The sequence below is a fragment of the Musa acuminata genome, chromosome BXJ1-2, assembly GCF_036884655.1.
Source record: "Musa acuminata AAA Group cultivar baxijiao chromosome BXJ1-2, Cavendish_Baxijiao_AAA, whole genome shotgun sequence".
In the NCBI taxonomy this organism is placed as follows: Eukaryota; Viridiplantae; Streptophyta; class Magnoliopsida; order Zingiberales; family Musaceae; genus Musa; species Musa acuminata.
In genome coordinates, this window is record NC_088328.1 from 25,075,707 (window position 1) to 25,101,662 (window position 25,956).

General features: G+C 39.5%; 1 protein-coding gene across 1 annotated transcript; it reads left to right on the forward strand.

The window, feature by feature from the left end:
- The first annotated feature begins 621 nt into the window (after positions 1-621).
- On the forward strand, positions 622-21,361 carry LOC103975037 (uncharacterized). Its single transcript, XM_065107496.1, is given in 11 exon segments — positions 622-720; positions 1,331-2,322; positions 2,412-2,888; positions 3,046-3,216; positions 3,356-3,505; positions 3,686-4,905; positions 16,981-18,022; positions 18,556-19,032; positions 19,695-19,847; positions 19,946-20,049; positions 20,051-21,361. Coding segments are annotated over 11 exon segments (5,913 nt in total). The 5' UTR covers positions 622-712; the 3' UTR covers positions 21,170-21,361.
- The last annotated feature ends 4,595 nt before the right edge of the window (positions 21,362-25,956 follow it).

Here is a 25,956-nt window from a genome sequence, read left to right on the forward strand (position 1 = left end):
AAGGAGTTTGTGTCATCAAGTCTAATCTCTCATGTCAATCGTCTTCTTCTCTCAACTAATGACTTGCAATTCCTAGTATTAATCCTACAATCACTTTCATCGATAAAGAAGTATGAGTTATATTATTATATTCTTCGTACCACAACAAAGTCCTTTAGACAATTCAAAGTGTATGCTCAGACACATAGAGAAAAACTAGACTCAAAGTCTAAAGGAAATCATGTGATTAGATCTTTGGAGGAAACTGAAACACTAGGGCCCACGGGTATTGCACTGTCATTAGTATATACAAATGACTCGCTGAAAACCACGTCATCCTGCAAATGGACTACTCTGGATTCACTTTCCCGAAGTGGACTGCAAATATATACTGACTAAAGTTTTAGTAGGTCCAATCAGATTGAAATTAGATAATACATACTTCAGCTAGATAAATCGGTGGAATCATTGTTTTTCGAGGAATTTAACTTATACGATATCACCGAGAAATGTATAACATCGTTGTTCATGCCCGATGGAACAGCTCTGAGAAATCCAAACAGGTAGCAATCCATACTAAGTCAATACGTTCGCCAGTCTAATGCTAATTATTGCCCCAGCGTTATTTATCTACATCGAGAATCTACCCCTCTGTGCACTGCAACAGTTTCGTCCCTGTAAGAGCCAGAAAGCGGAAAGGAGAGGGGTGAAGAGAGTTGCTAGGCTTCATGCTATGCGAAGGTTAGTAGAGCTATCGTTGGCTGTTCTTGCAATTTCTTATATTATTAAACCAATTTTCTTCTTAAGGTATTCTTAGATTAATGTCAAATATGAAACATGTGCCCGTGCTTTATCCCCTGTATACAAGTCTTCCCTTCCTTTCCCACTGCCTCCGTTTGCTTCCCATCCTGGCTGATCCATTAGAGAGAACCTCCCTAACCTCGCAGATGCCATGGAGTTGTGTCCGAGGATTATTGATAGCTTAGAATTCATCAAGCTCGTTCTTTATCCCACGTGTTTTCAGAGTTCCTCTGCTCATCCTCTAAAAGCCCTGGGTCACACTTGTCATCACCACTATACTATCAAACCGCTAAATATTATACATAATGGACACTGATATAAATTAATAATATATACATATGCAGGCTGGGGACGCTTTTCCTGGGCTGCAGAAAATCTCTAAGATTTCAATACCACCATATTTGATGGATATGAAAGTGCTCTGGTGTCGCAGAAATCGACTTTTCCACTAATTAATTTTGTGGTGTTACCAGTTCGTGTTATAAGTATTGTCCAAGTAGCCAACTTAAGTAAGCTTTCCTAACTAAGCCTAACTCTCTTTTTCTAACAGGTTGGTAACATCTGGACGTTGGTGTTCGAGTGAGGGAAGAGAAGGGATGGGGTTAGCAGAGGTGCTGCTCTTACTATTTCTGACGTTGGGACCAATGGGTTCAACAGGAGAAGAAAACACATCCACAAACATAACTTTTCCCCTCCCTCCCAACTGCCCAAAAAGCTGTGGTAACATCAGCTTCGAGTACCCTTTCGGTATAGGCAGCGGCTGCTTTCGTCCAGGTTTTAATCTTACCTGCATAAACCAAACCACTGATCCTCCTACTCGTCGTAGCCTCTTCTTGGGCGATGGCACCGTTGAGGTCATTGATATTGATATGGACAATGGAATCGTGTACGTGAAAACTCCAATTGTCACCATGGGTGTCGATGAGGAATATATCAGCCGCACATTGATTGATCTGAGAAATTTCCCCTTCTCTTTTAACTTGGACGCAAACTTTACAGACAGTTTCACTATTTCATTGGCATATAACGAGATTTTAGTCGCTGGTTGCAGCGCTAATGCTGATCTAGTTGATCTTGCTACCAATAAAACCATTCAAACTTGCTCGACTACCTGTTATGCCAACAGTTCAAGTCCACATGATACAGGATACTGTAGTTTTGACATATATTATTTGAATGCTGAGAATTTGACTTCCTTGGGGATTCGGTTAACCCGACTCAATCAGACAGAGCACCATTTGTTTAACGCCTCTACCATTAGGGCCTTTATGTATAATCCGATTAATTTTACTGGGGATATCGAAGGAATACTAAACGGGACGGAAACACAAGCGATAGTGACTACCCTAGCATGGTATATGACCGACCACACTATGTGTAAAGAGGCTCAGAAGAATATGATGACTTATGCTTGTGGTAGCAACAATAGTGATTGTTATGATGTCTTTCCTGAGGGAACCCATATAAATTATACTATTGGATACATTTGTCGGTGTTCGTTAAGTTATCAAGGCAATCCCTACATACCCAATAACTGCCAAGGTAATGTTCCATCCTCATCTCTTTGTGTATAATTTATATATATAAATGTATTTAAATATAACAGTTGACCATTTTGATCATCTCAACAGATACAACTTTCACACCATCTCTGCTAAAGAACTGTACAACAAAATGCGGGAATGTTAACATCTCCTTTCCGTTTGGGTTAGAAAAGGGTTGTTACAGAGATCAGTCATTTTTTCTAACATGCAACAGAACGATTAAGCCTCCCACTCTCTTCTTCCAAGACTCCTACATAGTGATGAATATGTCGTTGGAGGAAGGGACATTGGAAGTCAAGAGAATAGATGATTATGACTACTTTTCCTTCGCATATGAAAATCAACCTTTCATTAGTTTTGAAGAGCTAATCATCTTGAATTGGATAATCACAGACCAGTCCTGCAAGGATGCTAAGCTGAACATGACCACATTTGCATGTGTCGACCAACACAGCTCATGTAAGGACAGAAATATTAGTAGCCATGGTCAGAAAATTTCAGGATATCGTTGCGAATGTAACGATGGTTACGAAGGAAATCCATATCTCCGTAATGGATGTAGAGGTACTTCGAACTCTTTCCCTCCCTCTTGCATATGAAGAATATTAGTCGTATAAGCAGCATCTACTTAATGCATACACACAGACTTCATTTTACTTTTTGCAATGATCTTCTAAAATTTCCTTCTCAAGCATTGCTAATATTTTTGATGAATTGACAGATATTGATGAGTGTAGCTTTCCCCAAAAATATGTTTGCTATGGAACTTGTACTAACACGATCGGCAGTTACAGCTGCACATGTCCACCAGGGACAACTGGCGATCCTAGACGAGCATGCAATTGCTCCAAAGGTTATGAAGGAAATCCATACGTTCGTAATGGATGCACAGGTACCTGATTCCTTTACCCCTTTCTTAAATGTTAATTGACGTCAAAAACTAATATTTAATCGTCAGTGTGCACCTCCGAAAAAATAAATTATGTAAACGTGAGATATAGCTACCATTTTTCTTTTTGATGATTTGTCAGATATCGATGAGTGTAAATTCCCCGACAAATACGTCTGCAATGGGGTTTGTAAGAACACGATCGGCAGTTACAACTGCACATGTCCACGAGGGACAACTGGTGATCCTAAACGAGCATGCATCCCCGACAAAAAACAGACTGTTCTATTAGGTAAGTCCTCCAAACTTATTGGTTTATAAAGATGCAATAGGAATATTAATACGTCTGATATAAATCAAAGTATATATACATATGATTGAGCAAATATAAATAAAGAACCAAACATGCACCAAAATTAATGTACACAGGCTGCAATGTGAGGATAGAAAACTCAATGGTTGGTATTTACAGGTGTCATCATCGGCGTAAGTAATGGCGTGGGCCTATTGCTATTGAGTACGAGTTTGATCATCCTGAGGACGAAATGGAAGAGAAGAAAACAAAAGAGAATAAGAGAAAAACACTTCCGTCAGAATCATGGTTTACTGCTACAACAACTCATCTCTTCCCGTGAAGATGTTGCTGATAGAACAAAGATATTTCCTCTGGAAGAGATAGAAAAGGCAACTAATAATTTTGATGAAACTCGAGTGCTCGGTCGTGGAGGACATGGAACAGTTTTCAAAGGGATTCTGTCGGATCAACGCGTAGTCGCTATAAAAAAGTCAAAGATTGTGAAGAAGAGCGAGATAGATCAATTCGTCAATGAAGTTGCAATTCTTTCTCAAATTAATCATAGAAACGTGGTAAAGCTTTTTGGATGCTGCTTGGAGACCGAAGTGCCCTTATTGATCTATGAATTTATCTCAAACGGAGCTCTTTCGGACCATCTCCATACTTCAGATGGTAGTTCTGCATTGTCATGGGAAGCTCGTCTGAGGATCGCTGCAGAAACCGCAGGAGCACTTGCTTATTTGCACTCGGCTGCTTCAATATCTATTTTACATAGAGATGTAAAGTCATCGAATATTCTCTTGGATGATCACTTCACAGCAAAAGTATCAGATTTTGGGGCTTCAAGATTTATTCCACTTGATCAAACTCATATAGTCACCGGTATTCAAGGGACCTTTGGATACTTGGATCCAGAGTATTATCAAACAAGTCAATTGACAGAGAAGAGCGATGTTTATAGCTTTGGGGTCATTCTTCTGGAGCTTTTAACAGGAAAGAAACCTATTTTCTCCATCGAACATGAGAATAAACAGAACCTGTCAATGTATTTTCTCCAAGCACTACAAGAGAAGCGCTATTTTGATCTCGTGGAAGATCGTGTTATGAAAGAAGGGACTAAACAAGAACTTGCGGAAGTTATTCAACTAGTAGCAACGTGCTTGAAATTTAAAGGAAGCGAAAGGCCTACAATGAAAGAAGTGGAGTATAAACTACAAAGCCTAAGAAGGATTCGAAAGAATGGAGGACGTCATATTGCAGAAGGTAACGAAGAAACTGAGTGCCTGCTGAGTGATTCATCTTATACTTTCTCCGATTCAGTTGACCAAGCAACCGAAGGGACATCCAGGAATTATAGCTTAGAAAAAGAATTCATGTGGTCACATTATAACCCACGATGAGTGTGTACTGTACTAATATTTATATTTGTGTGTATTGGCAATATAAACCTAACGCATCTTATGTGTGGGTCATTATATGTCATGTGGTGATTACGTGAGAACGTTATGTAGCAAATTTTGATTCCAAATAACTCCCAAGATTGTTAAGGACTGGTATTGCCATTGGTATGCTTGTATCTTATTATATATCTGATCATAATATGTATACAACTTGTTTGCTTAATGGCCCATGTTAATCTTCCCTTTCTTGAATCTATAGTGTTAATGACAGTTATGATGATGATACTTATGAAATGTTGAGTTCTCAAAATCAAGAATCGAAACCATCGGTTTTGGTTCCGATTTTGATGATTTCGATTCCGATTTTAAAAAATATTTTTAAATATAAAAAATCATAATTTTTTAAAATTTAAAAATAGATGTATAACTATAATAGGCAAGGCTGATATAAAAAAATATATAAAATTTTTAATCAAACTAAATAACTCTTCGAAAAAAAATCTTTAATCAAACATAAAACCACTCTCAAGACTCAAACCCACATTCATTGATTTAAATTTAACATTTTAGTCACTATACTATATATATTATATAATTATTTTTAAAAAAAATTCAACAGTTTAAAATCGAAATCATCAGTTTGGAATCAAAATCATCGGTTTTAATTTTGTAAATAAAAAATTAAAACCGAACCACGATTCCGATTCAATTTTAATTCCAACTTAATTCGATTTTGATTAGAACAGTAACAGAACCCGGACATGCTCCGACCAACATGAAGTTCATGTTACGAGTGTACATAGGACAAGTCTCTCGCTCCTCCATCACAGCTGCTGCAGGTCCCATACATCAACAATCTCTCTCTCTGTGTACACCTCTGCAGGCGTTCTTCAAGCCAGAGCAACAGCCAGAGACGCGAAGGTGAGTGGAATTTGCTCTCCCATTGCTCCTGTCTTCTTCACAAGTTTGACATTAAATTTCTTTGCTGCGCTTCTTACTTTTACTAAACAACATCACTATACAGCACTTGCCTATTTGCACTCAGCTGTTTCCAAATCTATTTTAGACGGAGATGTTAAGTCGTCAAACATTTTTCTGGATGATCATTTTATGACAGAAATATCAGATTTTGGAGTCTTAAGATATATTCCGCTTGGTCAAACTCATATAATCAATGCTACACAAGGTACCTTTGGATACCTAGATCCAGAGTATTATCATACTAATCAATAAACTGAGAAGAGCGATGTTTATAGTTTTAGAGTCATTCTCTTAGCACTTTTAACAGGAAAAAACCTATCCTTTCCATAGAATAAACGGAGTCTATCAATGTATTTTCTTCGGGTAATGAGATAGAGACACTTGTACGAACTCATAAAAGATCTTATCATGAAATAAATGGTCTAAACAAGATTTTATGGAAATCATCAAGATGATAGAAATGTGGTTGAGGTTAAAAAGAATTGAAAGACCTACGAGTACAATTTACAAAACCTGAGAAAAATTAAAAATAGAGGAGCATATAATATTGTAGATGGTGACGAAGAAACCAAGTATCAGCTAAGCGATTGATCTTATGTTTTCTCTAATTCAACTGACCAAGCAATTTAAGAGACATCTAGAAATTATAACTTAGAGAAGGAATTCATGTAGTCGCCAAATAACCCTTGATGCAGAGGGCATCTGTTTAAGCCGTGGCCTCGGGGCCGACGCGGCTCGGTTCGGGGGTCCGGATGTCGGGGATCTCGGGCGACGTCCCTCGGGGTCTCCTGGCGGCCGAGCACTGTGGTTCGGGATCGGTCGTTCGGGTCGGCAGGTCGGCGGTTCGGGTCGGGAGGAAGCTCCGCCGCAGCGTCGGGAAGAGGTGACACCGTCTTCGTTCCTGCACGTAGGTCGGGTCGGAAGCTCGGCCCGACCCCTTCGACGATCAAGTTAGCGATGATGTGGAGAGGGTTTTGGAGGAAGAGAAGTAGAAGTTCCTCCAAGTTACCTGACGTGCCCGCTTACAGGGGCAGGACAATACCTCACGAGGCGTCTGACATCGCCACTGGGGTTGCGTGGAGAACCGGGCTGCCGCAGGGTATGGGCGAGCCTCGATCGATGTGCTCCTGTGCCTCGGCCGAGCGCACGGGGTCAAATGCCGAGGTGGTTGGCTGAGGGCTGGTGACGTCGGCGCACGTCGAGTCGGCATTAATGCTTGCCTCCTCGGGCAGTGCGTCCACTTGGCGTGGCTGGCATGGCGCGTTGCCATTTTTTCCCTTATCATATTCCCCCCCCCCCCCCCGAAAGGAGCTATGCGTCGGTTGTCACGCAAGGGGAGTCTGATGCATGGCTTCTGTCTTCAGGTAGGCTGGCCGTGCGGACGCAGTTTCGGGGAGAACGGGGCCGCGGGGGTGAGGAGCATGACGTAGGCGGGCTAGCCACGCAGGTGTGTCCCAGGTGGCGTAGAGCTGACGAGCCGAGGAGCACGATGCGGGCGGGCTGGCCGCGCAGGTGTGCCTCAGGAGCAGGGGGCCGAGGAGCACGACGCAGGCGGGTGAACCGCGCAGGTGTGCCTCGGGAGCAGGGGGCCGAGGAGCACGACGCAGGTGGGTGAACCGCGCAGGTGTGTCCCGGGAGCCGTAGGGCCGAGGAGCACGACGCAGGCAGGTGAACCGCGCAGGCGTGCCTCGGGAGCAGGGGGCCGAGGAGCACGACACAGGTGGATGAACCGCGCAGGTGTGTCCCGGGAGCCGGAGGGCCGAGCAGCACGAGGCAGGCGGGTGAACCGCGTAGGTGTGCCTCGGGAGTAGTGGGCCGAGGAGCACAACGCAGGCGGGTGAACCGCGCAGGTGTGTCCCGGGAGCATGGGAACAAAGGAGCACGACGTAGGCGAGTAGGCCACGTAGGTTTGTCTCGGGAACATGGGGCCAAGGAACACGACGCAGGCGGGCTGGCCGCGCAGGGTGGTCTCGGGCATTATGCGGCCGAGGATCACGACGCAAGCAGGCAGACCGCGCAGGCATGGTCGCGAGGGCCATGCGGCCGAGTAGCACGACGCAGGCGGGCTAATCGCGCAGGTGTGGTCGCGAGGGCCATGTGGCCGAGTAGCACGACGCAGGCGGGCTGACCGCGCAAGTGTGGTCGCGAGGGCCATGCGGCCGAGTAGCACGACGCAGGTGGGCTGACCACGCAAGTGTGGTCGCGAGGGCCATGCGGCCGAGTGGCACGACGCAGGCTGAGGAGGTAGGCTCCGGCCGAGAGACAACTCACACGAGGAGGCCGCGCTGAGGTGAACTCGACGGTGAAGGGCCAAGAAGCCCGGCGCAAGCATGCTGCGGCCGAGTGACACCGCTCAGAGGGGCAAGCCGCTCTGAGGGGAGCTCGGCAGAGTGTGACCGAGGGGTTCGACGCAGAAGGGCCGACCGCGCAAGCGCGTCTCGGGAACATGGGGCCAAAGAACACGACGCAGACGGGCAGGCCACGCAGGTCTGTCTCGGGAACATGCAAGCCGAGGAGGTAGGCTCGGGCCGAGAGACAACTCAGGCGGGCAGGACGCTCTGAGGGGAGCTCGGCAGCGTGTGGACGAGGGGTTCGGCGTAGGAGGGCCGACCGCGCCGATGTGTCTCGGGAACATAGGGCCAAGGAACACGACGCAGGCGGGCAGGCCGTGCAGGTCTGTCTCGGGAACATGGGGCCAAGGAACACGGCGCAGGCGGGCTGGCCGCGCAGGGTGGTCTCAGGCATTATGCGGCCGAGGATCACGACGCAGGCGGGCAGACCGCGCAGGCGTGGTCGCAAGGGTCATGCGGCCGAGTAGCACGACGTGCGTCGGGCTGACCGCGCAGGCGTGGTCGCGAGGGCCATGCGACCGAGTGGCACGACGCAGGCGGGCAGACCGCGCATGGGGCCGAGGCAGCAGGCTGCGTCATCAGCCGAGCAGTTGAGGCGGGCGACCGCGCATGGGGTCGAGGCAGCATGTTGCCAGTGCATGGGGTCGAGGGGCCGAGGCAGCGTGTTGGCTGCGCACGGGGCCGAGGAGTCGAGGCAGCGGGCTGCACCATCAGCCGGGCTGCTAGTGCGGGCTGGCCGCGCATGGGACCTAGGCAGCAGGTTGCGCCGTTAGCCGAGGAGCTGACGCGGGCTGGCCGCGCATGGGGCCGAGGCAGCAAGCTGCGCTGGCTGGTCGTGCGCGGGGGGTCGACGCGGGCGACGGGTTGGCCGCGCGCGTGGGACCGAGGGGTCCAGGCGCATGGGCTGGCCGCGCACGTGGGGCCGACGCGGGCGGGTTGGCCGCGCGCGTGGGGTCGAGGAGCTGAGACCAGCCCCAGAAGTCGCTGCTGCTGGTGCAGGTCAGCTGTAGTGGAGCAACCCAAGAGAAGGCTAACTTACCGTCATTCCGGGCCCTCCTTCTAGTGCCAAAATGATGCGAAGGGCATCTGTTTAAGCCGTGGCCTCGGGGCCGACGCAGTTCAGTTCGGGGCTCCGGATGTCGGGGATCTCGGGCAACGTCCCTCGGGGTCTCCTGGCGGCCGAGCACTATGGTTCGGGATCAGTCATTTGGGTCGGCAGGTCGGTGGTTCGGGTCAGGAGGAAGCTCCACCGCAGTGCCGGGAAGAGGTGACACCATCTTCGTTCCTAGGTCGGGTCGGAAGCTCGGCCCAACCCCTCCGACGATCAAGTTAGCGATGATGTGGAGAGGGTTTTGGAGGAAGAGAAGTAGAAGTTCCTCCAAGTGTGTTGTGCTTTTCTCCCCTAGTTCGTTTAGAACTCTGGGATATTTATAGATGAGTTTTGATGTTACCTGACGTGCCCGCTCGCAGGGGCAGGACAATACCTCACGTGGCGTCTGACATCGCCACTGGGGTTGCGTGGAGAACCGGGCTGCCGCAGGGTATGGGCGAGCCTCAGTCGATGTGCTCCTGTGCCTCGGCCGAGCGCACGGGGTCAAATGCCGAGGTGGTTGGCTGAGGGCTGGTGACGTCGGCGCACGTCGAGTCGGCATTAATGCTTGCCTCCTCGGGCAGTGCGTCCACCTGGCGTGGCTGACGTGGCGCGTTGCCATTTTTTCCCTTATCAACCCTCATGTGGGTGATGTTCGGATTCTACTAGTATTCACATTTATATTGACCACTTGAACTCTCTTTCTCTTGTGCCTAGTATATATTGTGTGTATAATATTTGGGGTCAAGGATCTCACGAAACCCTCATGTGGGTTGTATGATGTTGCAGAATATGGTTCCAAATAATTCCAGGATTGTTATTGACTTGTACTTCCACTGGCAAGTTAAACTATGCCCGATAAATGGTTATGCTTTACGTGCATCAGATCATGTGTATTGCGCGTTTGCTTAATCTTTCTCTCGTTTGAATGGTCAGATCATGCTCCATTCTCATTCCACCCTTTAGTTCGCATTCCATTATAGGTATGTATGGTCACACGTCTTTCCTAACGTTAATAGATAACAGGTTCTGTTCTTTTTTTCTTGGAATTCAGGAATCCCTGTTGGATGTGAATCCGAGGGTAGCAACGGGATGTAGTTTTCTTTGCTTTGAGTTAAGATTTTGTAGTTTTGACGAGCATATTAAAAGATAAAGTTTACTATTTAAAGTCCTTTTTATTATTGATAATTTTTAAAAATAATAAAATATTATTTTACTATTTATGGTTTTGGTAGTATTTATATTTTTTATTCTCCAAAAACCCTTTATTTCATTCTATTGATGTCGCTTGATATTGTTCGACCCCACTTATCGCCCCTTGAATGTCATCCCTTTAGAAAAAAAAAAATGATATAGAGAAAGAACAAGAAGAGGAAGCGGAAGAGAATATTTATTTTTGTTTATAGATAGTATAAAAATATTTGAAACTTTTAAATAGAATTACAAATAACAAAAAGAGGTTCAAATAATATTCTTCCTTTTAAGGAGAAGATATTACTTTTTAATCTATTTTTACTATTTTATAATCTTTTTATAATTCTAAATTATTGATGTAAATATCTTCCCTAAAAATTGGATTGAAAAAAAAGAGGCTATGAACAGTATCTTCCCTAAAAATTGGATTCAAAAAGTTAAATCCTGACGTTAGACATTACTTTCTGTCTTTTGATGGTCCGTTAGATTTCATTAGAAATATGTTTGGCATGGGATTTGTGCTGATACGAACGGTAGCTACAATTGCGTGCGCATGTAAACCGCGGACATACGGTGGTCCTAAACATGGACTGTGCATCCCTGACAAAAAGCAGACTCTTTTGTTAGGTACGTGGAACTGTATGATTGAGTAATTGAAATGGAAAACAAAAAAAACAAAAGAAATAAAAGAGAAACTAAACGTCATTGACAAAGCTATGAAACACAAACGGGAAGTTATATGAAGCTAAAACTTGATTATGTGTAGGTTTTTGTGGTTCTAAGAAAGAAATGGAAGGAAAGAAATAAAAGAAAATACGGGTAAAGTACGTCCGTCAAAATTATGGATTACCACTACAACAGTTAATCTATTCCAATGAAAATATTGCACAGAGAACAAAAATATTTTCTGTAGAAGATAAAATCAATTAACAATTTTTATGAGAATCGAATACTCGATGGTGGAGGACATGGAAAAGTTGGAAATGAATTCTACCGGATAAAGGTGCAGTTGCCATAAGAAATAAAAAATTAAGAAGGAGAATGAGATAAATCAATTCAAAAATAAGATTGTAATTCTTTCTCAAATTATAGCTTGGAGACACATAATTTATATAATTCATGGATACACATCCATGAATTATAGCTTGGAGAAGGAACTCTTGTGGTCACACGATTACCCAAGGTGAATTTGAATTCGAAAAATATTCATGTTTTGTTGACCATTTGATCTCCACTCATGCCTATATAATGTTGCAGTGTATTAGATTTGGGTTTAACCATATAATGTAATGCGGTTTTGGATAATGTTGTGTTTTAAATTTTTATTCCAAATACATTTCAAAGTTCATGTGATACCCACATAGAGTGAGAACAATTTTGCGACAAAAATTTGGTAGGTTAATCTGTGTTCTATTGAAATCGCTGGTGATGAGCTTGTATTAAGTCAATTTTCGTTCAGTATAGCCTTTGTATGTACCACACCATATGCACATCATATGTTTGTTTGTTTTATCAATACGTACCATATTAGGGAGCAATGCAAAGACGTGGTGGAAGTCAGTCCATTGATCTTTTTATTTTCATTTCGCATAAGGTGACCCACGGTGATTGATTTGTCTACATGATGTAACGTAAGTAGCAGGAGAAGGCCACTTGTAGAACGAAAGGTGAGTCTCTATCTCTTCTATCCAAAGATGTAGCTTAGTGTTGGACTACTTGATTCAAGCACGAGCTCCCGTGGCACAAATGCGGACGGGTGGATGCACAAAGGCCACACCTTCTGGAGCGTGAACGTGATGTTCACGCTAGATAGACTCGTTGTGCTGCATCGACGACTAATGATCTAATGAGGCGGGCTTAAACTGATTGCCTTGTTGACTTTCTAAGATTTGAATTATTACGTTAACATCAATTGGAATTTCTAAGCCACTCATATCAATTTAACATCGTGCTCTTTCCTTTCCTTTCTAGTTCAGGAGGTTGTCAAGAAAGGGAGAGGCCTACAGAGTCAGGATCCATTTTAATATATCACTTTCTATATCAAATGAATTATTTGTGATTATCCTCATTGTGGAAAGTGATGGTCAATTAAGAGAAGCCAATCATTATTTCCTTTCTCTAGCCTTGCCTTGTAGTTATTGTTTTAAACATTTAACACTATTATTGAGTACTTCAGCACTCCCTTAGTTTCTAACTTAATGATCTTTATCATATATTTTTACCGTTCTATCTTCACATATTATGCGTAAAGTATATGACACGGTTTAGTCGTTCAACACCCATACATATATAACTATAACTAACAATCTATCTCTAGTAATAATGGGTTATTCATTCATTGTTTTCTTTTTCACCGTAGCAATGAGATTAACTCATATATAGTTTTTCGTAAGAAGGTAAGTAAAGTTTGATTTCTCAAGCCTTTAAATCTATATTAATGCAAACTTGAATATAAAGATAGTATCAGCTAACAAGAAAGTGTAAAAAATTTGTGTGATAGAAATATTACTGATAAATTATGCTTAAGCACCTTGAGTTAATAGTTCAGATATAAAGAAGTTAATAGGTTAGTATCTTCTTAGGTTGATTCAAGACAAACGGACATGCTGAAAGATCGAGGATTAATTTATAAGAGGCAGATATTAGCTTGGATAAAATAAAAAAACTTTAAAAAAGAAAATATTAGGTTAGTATCTTTGTATCAACCTTACCTGTCATATTTCTCAGAGTTACTTTTTTTCATGACAGATAGGAGGGAGAACGAGTGAGTTATGTGAAAGTCGGGACAGTTCCTCTTTAAACAACAAGCAGAGAACAACAACCTAAAGAAAAATCCAAACATAATGTCTCACTCGTAGATGGACCACTAAGCATCGACTAATAAGAGAAAATATGAAAAGTATAAACTACCTGAAAATCCACATTTATCCAAGAATATATATATATATATATATATATATATATATATATATATATATATATATATATATATATATATATATATACTTCAAAGATAAAGATATTACTTGACAATCCAATAATAACTTCAACTATACGTAACTGCAACATCAGATTCCATCAAAACGTTGAAATGATCATTGTTTAGCTGTTAGTTTATAGGTTAAGTCCCAATTTTTGTCACTAGCAGTGAGATTTTTTTAGAAAGTAATTTCATATCTAAAATGAATTAAGAAATGAACAGTTTAGAATTAGTCCTGCTATCAATATTGGTCCATAAATTAAATAAGTTTTCTATATTACAATCATGATATTACCCGACTTATTGTCACAGACAAACTTCTACATATGGGACAAACTTGACAGAGCACAGTGACGTACGGTGACGTGAAGAGGAAAGAGGAGAGAGAAAGATTAGGTTTATGAGTTTTTTACTTGACAATCAGTGGCCAAACGTTGTCAATTTCGATCCAAATTTTATGTGGAGAATCCTTGTAGCAAACTCTATAATTCTAACGGTGTTGATCTACAGTTTACCTTCTCTAAGGTACTTTCCTGCGATATCTACTTTGTGAGACTTAGAATTCTAGATCCATCCTACGTGATAAAGATATGCTATTCTTAAACTAAGATTTATGATCTTGATGTTATTATGATCCTCTAGTTATTCTAGAGAAACCTATTATAAACCTGTCATGATAGTGGAAGTTTGAGGTGGACTACGGTCCCGTGGTTTTTTCCACGTTGGGTTTTTCACGTTAAAAAGATTTGGTCTCACTGTGTGATTGATTTTTCTCTATTGTTTTGCTGTACTGGTTGATATTTTCATTTGGATATTAAGTTGGTATTTTGATTATGAACCTATTTTAATACACAAAGAGAAAATAAACTCAATTTTATATCTAAAATAAATTAAGAAATGAGTAGTTCAGGATTAATCTTGCTATCAATATTGGTTCGTAAACTAAATAATATAAGTTTTTAGATTACAGTCATGCTATATTACCTTATTGATGACTTGACTAGTTGTTCCCTGTCTAAATTTGAAGAATATTCATACAAGAAGATAGAGACGAGAATGATTGACATGAAAATTTCCGAGTTTCTCGTCAAATGAAAAGATAATGGCAACCAAAGGAAAATCCAAATATGGTATCTCACTTGTATATGGATGCTTTAGATGGCTACAAGCGTAACTAATGAGAGAAAAAATGTGAACGTATAGACTAGCTGAAAATTCACATTTAACTTCAATAATAAAGATATTACTTGATAAGCCAACAATAACTTCAACCATGCTGCACTATCCGATTAATACTTTGAAATGACCCTCGTTTAGTATATGAGTCAAATACCAATTTTTGCTACTAGTTGTGAAGGATACACCACAAAGACTTGATTTTTCAGCATGGAGAAACGTATCATATCGTTGTTCGTGCCCGATGGAACAGCTTCCACAAGTCCAAACAGATAGCAATACCCTCTACAATTCTAGTCAAGTCTGTTCAGTATTGTAGTTCTAATTATTGCTCTGAAACAAATACTCGAAGACAATATTTATATTTTTATTCCCCTTTTTTCCCATGTAACCTTTTTAAGTGTTTGTTAGATATTACTTAAACAAGAAGGATTGGGTCTTCGGAAAAAAATATATATATTTTAAAATTTTAATTTTACTTATGTCGTTTTATTATTTTACTCTAAAATTGATTTAAAGTTTTTTCCTAAATTATCCAAGGCGTTGTGCTTGCAAATTACTAATAAATATTGGTAAGTTCCATCTATCTTAGGGCTCAACTCAAGTTCTTAAGTCAAAAAGCATGTTTTGCGTCCTACTTGAAATTTCCACAAGCACAAGAAATTGTTTCCAAGGGAGGACAGATAACAGATAACGCAAGTTAACATCACAACATATTCTACCGTAGGATTTAGTGCAAAGACTTGGAAGTCAAAGTCCATTGTTGTTTTGGAGATGTGATAGTCATGGCATTAATCTTTCTCCTGTTTGAACTGGCATGTCAGACAAAATTAAGAAATCAATTATAATATTTGGAAGAATGGAGACTTTTCTCCTTGTTTTTATCCTTATATATGTTACCACCATATACAAACTCTAAAGAGGGAATGGTTGTGAAGCAGGTGCCATGATAACTTGAATTGATTCTCACCCTGTCATCATGAAATCATGCTCCATTCTCGTTCCACCTATTAATTCGCATTCCAATGTAGGTATTGTTGCACGTTGTTTCTAATGTTATTAGATAAATATTCTGTTCTATTTTCCTGGAATTCACAAATGCCTGTTGGATGTGAATCCGAAGGCAAACTTGAAACCGAATAAAGAACCGATTGTTCTTTTGAAAGATCATAGGAGGCAGCAATCGGATGTCATCCGCCATCTTATCAGGTGAGAAACGCAGTGTGAATGGTTTAATTTCCAGGTGGGTTTTTCTCAATCTATCCCAATCAAGCTATTGGCGTCGATGATGGGTTGTATTCACTTTATCGTTGAAAGATATGCAAGCGATTCATCAAACTTCGTTTGTCTCAATCACATAGTGTAAAAGGTGAGGCCATATGACCACGACAAGGCCGGTTTTACACCAATACTTCGTCCGTGCCACCAACGAAGGAAGACCGGCTTCTCATTGAACCAGATTTATGGCTTATAAGGGTGTTGTTGACTTTGAGTCAAGCACAAGCTCAGGTCGATACCCAGAAGCCTTCTAAAGTCAGTTGTTTATGCGTGATTAACAATTCGATAATGGTCATAATGTACACGTTTAGATTACGCAACACTTAGTCAGTATAGCTGTTCAGCAACCATACATATAATTCGAAGTAGACATATTTGCATGCAGTATTGGGTTGTTCATTTTATTTTCTTTTTCACCGTAGCATTGAGATCGACCCGGATATTGTCTTTGTACGATGGACAATGGAATTAGATTTCCCGAGCCTTTGGAAGTGGCAATGATTCCGACCAACGTAGTCGTTTGGAGAAAAAAAGATGCATTGCATCATAACTGGTGGCCGATGGAACAGCTCTGACGAGTTCAAAGAGGTAAGCAGTACCCACTAAAAGTCTAGTCAACTTTGTTGATTGGCTTGCCATCTCCATCTGCAAGCGTGGTTAGTTATAACTCCAGCAATTGTTTCGAGCACATCATCTATATCAACGACCTAACTCCCTATTGCAGGTGTCCTTCATGATAGAGCAACAACCAGAGACGCGAAGGTGAGTGGAATTTGCTCTCCCATTACTCCGGTCTTCTTCACAAGCTTTACATTTAATTTCTTTGTTGCGCTTCTTCGTTTTCCTTAGTAACATCGATGCAAAACGGATGTATATGATCATATAATTTCGATTCTTGTGCTACAGATCCTCCATATCTTGGGCTATAGCTACAACCTCAGTAGTATCATGATTGGGAATTTTGCTACTGTTAATTATCATATATAGCTTCTCCTGTAGCTGCGTTTTTGGTATTACCGTAGAGTGTTTTATGCCTTGCCCATGTCGCCGATTCAAGTTACTCTCTGACCTGCAGGAATCCCGCTTTATCGAACAGGACTGAGGCAGCTGGAAGAGGGAAACGTTATAGAGAGAGAGAGAGAGAGAGAGAGAGAGAGAGGATGGGGTGGGTGGAACTGTTGCTGCTACTTCTGACATTGAGTTCAATGGGTTTAACAAATGTAGAAAGCGCATCGACAAAGGAACCTTTCACTTTACCTTCCAATTGCACAAAAAGATGCGGTAATATCAGCATCGAGTACCCTTTCGGGATAGGCAATGGTTGTTATCGTCCGGGCTTTAATCTTACTTGCACGTACAACACCACCAAACCTCCGAGGCTTTTCTTGGGTGATGGAAAAATGGAGGTCACGAACATCAATTTGGATACTGGAATTGTGCACGTCAAAACACCCATTGTCACCATGGATGTGGATGTGGAATCTATTAATATTCCGTTCATTGATGTTGAGAATTGGCCTTACACTTTCAAATCACTGGACTTAGAACGACGTTATATGGGAAGAGGTGGTTATGCATATAATAGATTTTATGTGTCTGGTTGTAACGCCATTGCCTATCTAGTGGATACCGCTACTAATAGGACTCTTGATACTTGCCTAACTATTTGCACTTCTGGTGGAAATAGAAACTGCACACTTGACCTCTTTGGTTGGAATAGTACTCTACTGAGGATTCAATTAACTCGATTTCACACCCAATTGTTTAATGCATCGAGCATCAAAGTCTTTTTATATGATCAAAGAAATGTTACGAAAGATGATCTCAACGAAATAGTGAAGGGAAGGAGCACGGAAGTGGAGGCTGCTCTATCGTGGTACATCCAAGACTATCCTACTTGTGAAGAGGCTCGTAAGAATACGGCGACTTACGCTTGCCTTAGCCTCAATAGTGATTGCTATGACGTCACTAATTATTATAACTACACTGATTATAATTTTGGGTACTTATGTCGATGCTCGTTTAATTATCAAGGCAATCCATACCTACCAAATGGCTGTCAAGGTAATATTCCTCCCTATCTCTCTTTGTGTGAGTTCAATTTGAAAAACAAGATTTGCAATAGAAGTGATTAAATATAGTACACGCATGATAAGTTTAAATATTCTTCGTGGTTCTCTGTTATGCCTGATAATGGTTTCTTTTTTTGACAGTCAAACTGGTAAAAGAGATGTTTACTTGTGTAGACATCCATCTCACTATTAAATAAGACTCTTACATAGTAGAAGAGTCTAAATCATGTAACGGCTTGAGTCGCATGCTCATTAGATAATTAAATGGTGCAATATGCATTAGATACCTAGGCCATTTGCCTTATTCATCCCCACAATAACACAGGAGAAAGTCTCGCCGCCTTATCTACAATCCTACGCCTTCCGGATTTTATGATCACTACTCACTTATTCTCAATGCTTGGCTTACAATTCTTAGTTTTTACATATAAGTCAATCGCAAAGCTCCTTTTGGCCATCCATAAGAGAAAAATATGGTAAGCTTATGACAACTTCCGTTGCTGACCTGCTTGATCATGTCAACAGATACAAATTTTACTCTATATCCAGTGAATGATTGTCCATCAAAATGTGGGACTGTTGACATTCCTTTTCCATTCGGGCTAAAGAAAGGGTGTTACAGAGATGAGGCATTTGCTTTAACATGTAACGACACATCAAGTCCTCCCACTCTCCTATTCCAAGAGTATTACAGAGTACACAGTATATCGTTGGAGAAAGGGCAAATAGAAATTGAGTATGAACACACTGAGTCCTACAGTTTTACCTTTGAAACGACACCTTTCAACTACGTTGACGAGCCGCCTATTGTTAGTTGGGTCATTGATTATCAGCGTTGCAAGGATGCTCAAAGCAATAGGACCAGGTTTGCATGTGTCGATGAACATAGCTCATGTTTGGACATTAACACCACAACAAGCGATGGTCAAGATTTCTGGGGGTACCGTTGTACTTGCTCCAAAGGTTACGAAGGAAATCCATACCTACGTAATGGATGTACAGGTACTTGATTCCTTTATCTCTCTCTTAAATGTTGAAAATTAGTCATGTAATTAAAATCTACACACTGTTAAAAGCCAAAAAAAAAAAAAAAAGGCTAGCCACGAAATAGACGCTGAATACTTTCACATTCAGAGACTTCGTTTTTTATCTTATTTGTCCAATTATCCATTCAAAAGTTTTCCTTGTTTCTCATTTATGCATGTTATTTATTTGCATGATTTCCTAAGAATCCTTCTCGAGAATTGTGCATACCGATATCTTCAGTTACCTTAACTTCATATCCGAATAACGAAATCGAATTTATTACGTGTAAGATGGTGCCGACTTAGTACATGACTACTTACATATTTTTTTATAGGACAATTTTATCGTCCAGAACCTATCAAATTTACACTCCTTGTTCTTCTATGGGGGAGAAATTACTCTTGAAATGATTACAATATTTTTCCTTCTATAAACAGTAACGTTAATTACCAAAGAGTACCATTTCATCGCAAAAATAATTTTGTCAAATGACGTCAAAAACTAATATTTAATCGTCAGTGTTCAGCTCAGAAAAATAAATTATGTAAACTGTGTGCATGGTAATTATCATTTAAAAGATCGAGTTCTGAGTTTAACGTGAGATATAGCTACTAACTTTCTTTTTGATGAATTGTCAGATATTGATGAGTGTCGCAATCCCCAAAAATATGTTTGCTATGGAACTTGTATCAACACGAACGGCAGTTATAGTTGCACGTGCCCACCTGGGTCGTCCGGTGATCCTACTCAAAAAGCCTGTATCCCTGGCAAAAAGCATACTCTTGTAATGGGTAAGTCCTGGATACCAATTCACACAGTAGAGGTTAAATGCCGTCGACAAAGCTAACCAAGAGTCAGGGAAAGCTAAAACTTGAGTGTTAACGTGCAGGTGTCATCATCGGCGTAAGTAATGGCGTGGGCCTGTTGCTGTTGAGTACGAGTTTGATCATCCTATGGAGGAAATGGAAGAAAAGAAAACAAAAGAGAATAAGAAAAAAAACACTTCCGTCAGAATCACGGTTTACTGCTACAACAACTCATCTCTTCCCGTGAAGATGTTGCTGAGAGAACAAAGATATTTCCTCTTGAAGAGATAGAAAAGGCAACCAATAATTTTGATGAAACTCGAGTGCTCGGTCGTGGAGGACACGGAACAGTTTACAAAGGGATTCTGTCGGATCAACGCGTAGTCGCCATAAAGAAGTCAAAGATTGTGAAGAAGAGCGAGATAGATCAATTCGTCAATGAGGTTGCAATTCTTTCTCAAATTAATCACAGAAACGTGGTAAAGCTTTTTGGATGCTGCTTGGAGACCGAAGTGCCCTTATTGATCTATGAATTCATCTCAAACGGAGCTCTTTCGGACCATCTCCATACTTCAGATGGTAGTTCTGCATTGTCATGGGAAGCTCGTCTGAGGATCGCTGCAGAAACCGCAGGAGCACTTGCTTATTTGCACTCAGCCGCTTCGATATCTATTTTACACAGAGATGTTAAGTCATCGAATATTCTCTTGGATGATCACTTCACAGCAAAAGTATCAGATTTTGGAGCTTCAAGATTTATTCCACTTGATCAAACTCATATAGTCACCGGTATTCAAGGGACCTTTGGATACTTGGATCCAGAGTATTATCAAACAAGTCAATTGACAGAAAAGAGCGATATTTATAGCTTTGGGGTCATTCTTCTAGAGCTTTTGACAAGAAAGAAACCTATTTTCTCCATCGAACATGAGAATAAACAGAACCTGTCAATGTATTTTCTCCAAGCACTACAAGAGAAGCGCTATTTTGATCTCGTGGAAGATCGTGTTATGAAAGAAGGGACTAAACAAGAACTTGTGGAAGTTATTCAACTAGTAGCAACATGCTTGAAATTTAAAGGAAGCGAAAGGCCTACGATGAAAGAAGTGGAGTATAAACTACAAAGCCTAAGCAGGATTCGAAAGAATGGAGGACGTCATATTGCAGAAGGTAATGAAGAAACTGAGTGCCTGTTGAGCGATTCATCTTATACTTTCTCTGATTCAGTTGACCAAGCAACCGAAGGGACATCCAGGAATTATAGCTTAGAAAAAGAATTCATGTGGTCACATTATAACCCACGGTGAGTGTGTATTGTACTGGTATTTATATTTGTTTGTATAGGCAATGTAACCTAAAGCATCTTATGCGCCGGTCATAATGTCGTGTAGTTCTCATGTGGGAACGTTATGTAGCCAAATAACTATGAGGATTGTTAAGGACTTGTATTGTCACTGACATGATTATATCTTATAAATGGTCGTATATGTTATCTGATATATGTATACAACTTATTGGCTTAATGGCTCAGGTTAATTTCTCTCGTTTGAATTTGTAGTGTTAATGACAGTTATGATGATGCTTCTTATGAAATACTTATTAGTTAAATACTAGTTTGATAGATATAAAAATGACGATTACTATGATATGTCACTCACTGATATTGGTTGCTTTTTTTTTTATCTACACCAGAGTAGCATCTTTATGATGGTCAGTATACTTCAACATCAAAATATGGAAAATCAATGAAAAACATATTCTTTCTTATATAATCTTCACCTACATCAATCAGAAATCTCATTAGTCGTATATTGCTATCTGGAGATAATTTTGTTGCTGCACATTTTGTCTTTGCTCTGTTTTATTCGACTCTCAACGACACATGAGAATTTTTTATCGTTGATATATAAGACAAAAACGGATACACACGATGGCATTGATTAGACTCGAGAAAAGCGAAGAAATAGGGCCTGTTGGTTTTATTAGTTCGATATCCTATTCGTTTCTTCACTAGAAACGAATTAAACATTAGTCATGTTAAAATTAGTTAAAATTGTTAATTAGTTAATGAGTTAAAATTGTGATATTATTGTTAACTGTAATGGCACCAATATCCCATATTGAGGTCAAAATCACGACCAGGAAGGAGACTCTGTTCCACGAAAAATTGTATCGGACCAACTTCTATAATAGAAAGTTTTAATAGTGGATGCCAATTTAAGGAAGCCAAGCATCGATATATATTCCAATGGGACAGCTCTGACCAAATCGATTCGTGATTCCGGAATCATCGGTTTTGATTTCTCGAAATTAGAAATCAGAACCATCGGTTTTGGTTCTGATTCGGACTATTTTGGTTCCGATTCTAACCTCAAAATTTTTAATTAAAAAATAATTTAAAATATAAAAATAATAATTTTATTTCTAAAATTTAAAAAATAGATGTATAACTATAATAGGCAAGGCTATTATAAATAAAATAAAATAATAAAATTTTTAATCCAACTAAATAGCTCTTTTCAAAGAAAATCTTTAATCAAACAAAAAGTCTCTCTGAAACTCATATACATTTATTTAAATTTAGTATTTTAGCCACTATACTATATATAATATATAATTATTTTTAAAAATATTTAAACGGTTCGAAATCGAAACAGTTGATTTGGAACCGAAATCATCGATCTTAATTTTCCAAAATCAGAAATCAAAATCGAACCACCTAAATTCGATTTCGATTCAATAATAATTCTAATATTTCGATTCGAATAGAACCCAGACAAGCTTCGACCAACATGAAGTTCATGTTACGAATGTACATAGGACAAGTCAAATCAACTTTGTTGACCGCTGTACCATAAAATTTGTTCTCCCATTACTGCTGTCTTCTTCACAAATTTGACATTTAATTTCTTGATGCGCTTCTTACTTTTACTTGACAACATCACTTATGCAGCACTTGCCTATTTGCACCTTAGCTATTTCCATATCTATTTTACACAGAGATGTTAAGTCGTCGAGCATGCTTTTGGGTGATCATTTCATGACAAAAGTATCAGATTTTAGAGCCTCAAAAATAAATAGAACCTATCTTTCCACAGAATAAACAAACACTTGTACGAACTCATAGAAGATCTTATAACGAAAGAAGGGACTAAACAAAGTAATCTTCTTTTTAAGAGAGGATATTACTATTTGTAATCTATTTTTTTATTATTTATAATTTTAATTTAATTTTTTTAATATTTTAAAATTATCTGACAAATAGATATAAATATCATCTTCTTCTCTTAAAAAAAATGACATCGAGCATGGCAAGCGGTAACAATAAGCAACATCAATTGCGACGATGAAATAAGTGATTGTGAGAAGAAAAAAATAAAATAATAATTCAAAGATTGTTAATAATAAAATAATATTTTATTATTTTATAAATGATTGCCTATAGTAAGGAGATTGTCAATTGTAAAGAGGAGGTTATGAATAGTAGCTTCCCTAAAAATTGGATTCAAAAGTTAAATCCCGATGTTAGACATAACTTTTAATCTTTTGATGGTCTGTTAGACATCAATGAATGCAGCTTTCTTGAGAAATATGTTTGGCATGGGATTTGTGCTAATACGAACGGCAGATACAATTGCGTGCGCATGTAAACCGGGGACATTCGGTGATCGTAAACAGGGACAGTGCATCCCTGACAAAAAGCAGACTCTTTTGTTAGGTACGTGGAATTGCATGATCGAGTAACTGAAATGGAAAAGAAAGCAAAAGAAATAGAAAAAGAAACTAAACGTCATTGACAAAGCTATGAAACACAGACGGGAAGTTAATAGTAGCTAAAACTTGATCGGTACTGTGCAGGTGTTATCTTCGGTGCAAGCAATGGCACGGGCCTGCTACTGTTATGTATAGGTTTCTGTGGTTCTAAGAAAGAAATGGAAGAAGAGAAATCAAAAGAAAATAAGGGTAAGGTACGTCCGTCAAAATTATGGATTACCACTACAACAGTTAATCTATTCCATTGAAAATATTGCATGGAGAACAACAAAAATATTTTCTTCAGAAGATAGAAATCAATTAACATTTTTTTATGAGAATCGAATACTCGATGGTGGAGGACATGGAGCAGTTCAAAAGGAATTATACCGGATCAAGGTGTAGTTGCCATAAAAATTCTAAAATTAAGAAGAAGAGTGAGATAAATCAATTCTAAATAAGGTTGTAATTCTTTCTCAAATTATAGCTTGGAGATGGAACTCTTGAGGTCACACAATTATCCAAGGTGAGTCTATAAATATTCATGTTTTGTTGACCGTTTGATCTCCACGTATGCCTATATAATGTTGCAGTGTATCTATCATCTTTGGGTTTGATGATATAATGTAATGCTGTTTTGGATAATGTTGTGTTTGAAATTTTCATCCCAAATACATTTCAAAGATCATGTGAGAGCCACATAGAATGAGAATATTGTTGGGACAGAAACTTGGTATGTTAATTTGTATTCTATTGAAATCGGCCACACCTTCTGCAAAGGGGTGGATTCACAAGGGCCACACCTTCTGTAGCGTGAACGTGCTGTTCATGCTAGATAGACTCGTGCTGCTACTTTGACCACTAATGATCTAATGAGACGGGCTTAAACTGACTGCCTTGTTGACTTTCTAAGATACGAGTTGTTGAAACATTACGTTAATATCAATTGGAATCATGCTCTTTACTTTTCTTTTAAGTTCAGGAGGTTGCCAAGAAAGGGCGAAGTCGATCCATTTTAATATATCATTTTCTATGTCAAATGAATTATTTCAAAACTGTGTAATTATCCTCATTGTGGAAAATGATGGTCAGCTAAGAGGAGCCAATCATAATTTCTTTTCTCTCTAACCTTTGTAGTTATTGTTTTAAACATTTGACACTACTATTAAGTACTTGAGCACTCCATTAGTTTCTAATTTTGATGATCTTCACCGTATGATTTTGATGTTTCATTTTCATACACCTTGCGTAAAATATGTGACACAGTTTAGTCGATCAGCACCCATACATATAACTATAACTAGCAATCCATTTACAATAATCATGGGTCATTCATTCATTATTTTCTTTTTTACCATAGCATCAAGATTAACTCGTATATATAGTTATTCGTATGAAGGTAAGTGATGTTAGATTTCTCAAGACTTTGAATCTAAATTAATATAAACTTGAATACAAAGATAGTATCAGCTAACAAAAAGGTGTAAAAAATTATGTGATATATATATATATATATATATTTATATATATATATATATATATATATATGCTAATAAAAAGAAGTTAATATATTAGTTATCTATGATTCGTGACAATAGCACATGATGAAAGATTAAGGGACAAAAAAAAATCTAAAGTATTAATTTTTATGAGATAGATATTAGCTTGGGTAAATTAAAAAAACTTCAAAAAAAAAATGCTGCACTCTTGTGCTATAAACTGTCTCGTCTTCGTATCAGCCTTACCTATCAGATTCCGAGTCACTTCTTTTGGTGACAAAGAGGAGCGAGAACGAGTTATGTAGAACAGCAACCTAATGAAAAATTCAAACATGATTCTCACTCATAAATGGACTACAAGCGTTGATTGATGAGAAAAAGAAAAAGAAAAAGGATAAGCTACCCGAAAGTTCATATTTATGGTTGAAAAATTATATATACACTTCAAAGATAAAGACATTTCTTGACAATCCAACAATAACTTCAACTATACCACCATCATATTTGGACGTTGAAATGACCATTGTTTGGCTTTTAGTATATGAGTTAAATCTCTATTTCTGTTACTATTAGTGGGATTCTATTAGAAAGTAATTTTATATCTAAAATAAATTAAGAAATGAGTAGTTTAGGATTAGTCCCGCTATCAATATTGCTTCATAAACTAAATAACATAAGTTTTTAGATTACAATCATGATATATTACCCGAAATAAATCATAGTGCAATAAGAAGATAGAAGTGAGAACGACTTATGTGAAAATCTCTAAATTAGTTTCTCTTCGAACGAAGAGATACCAATAATCCGATAGAAAATCCAAACATGATGTCTCACTCATAGAT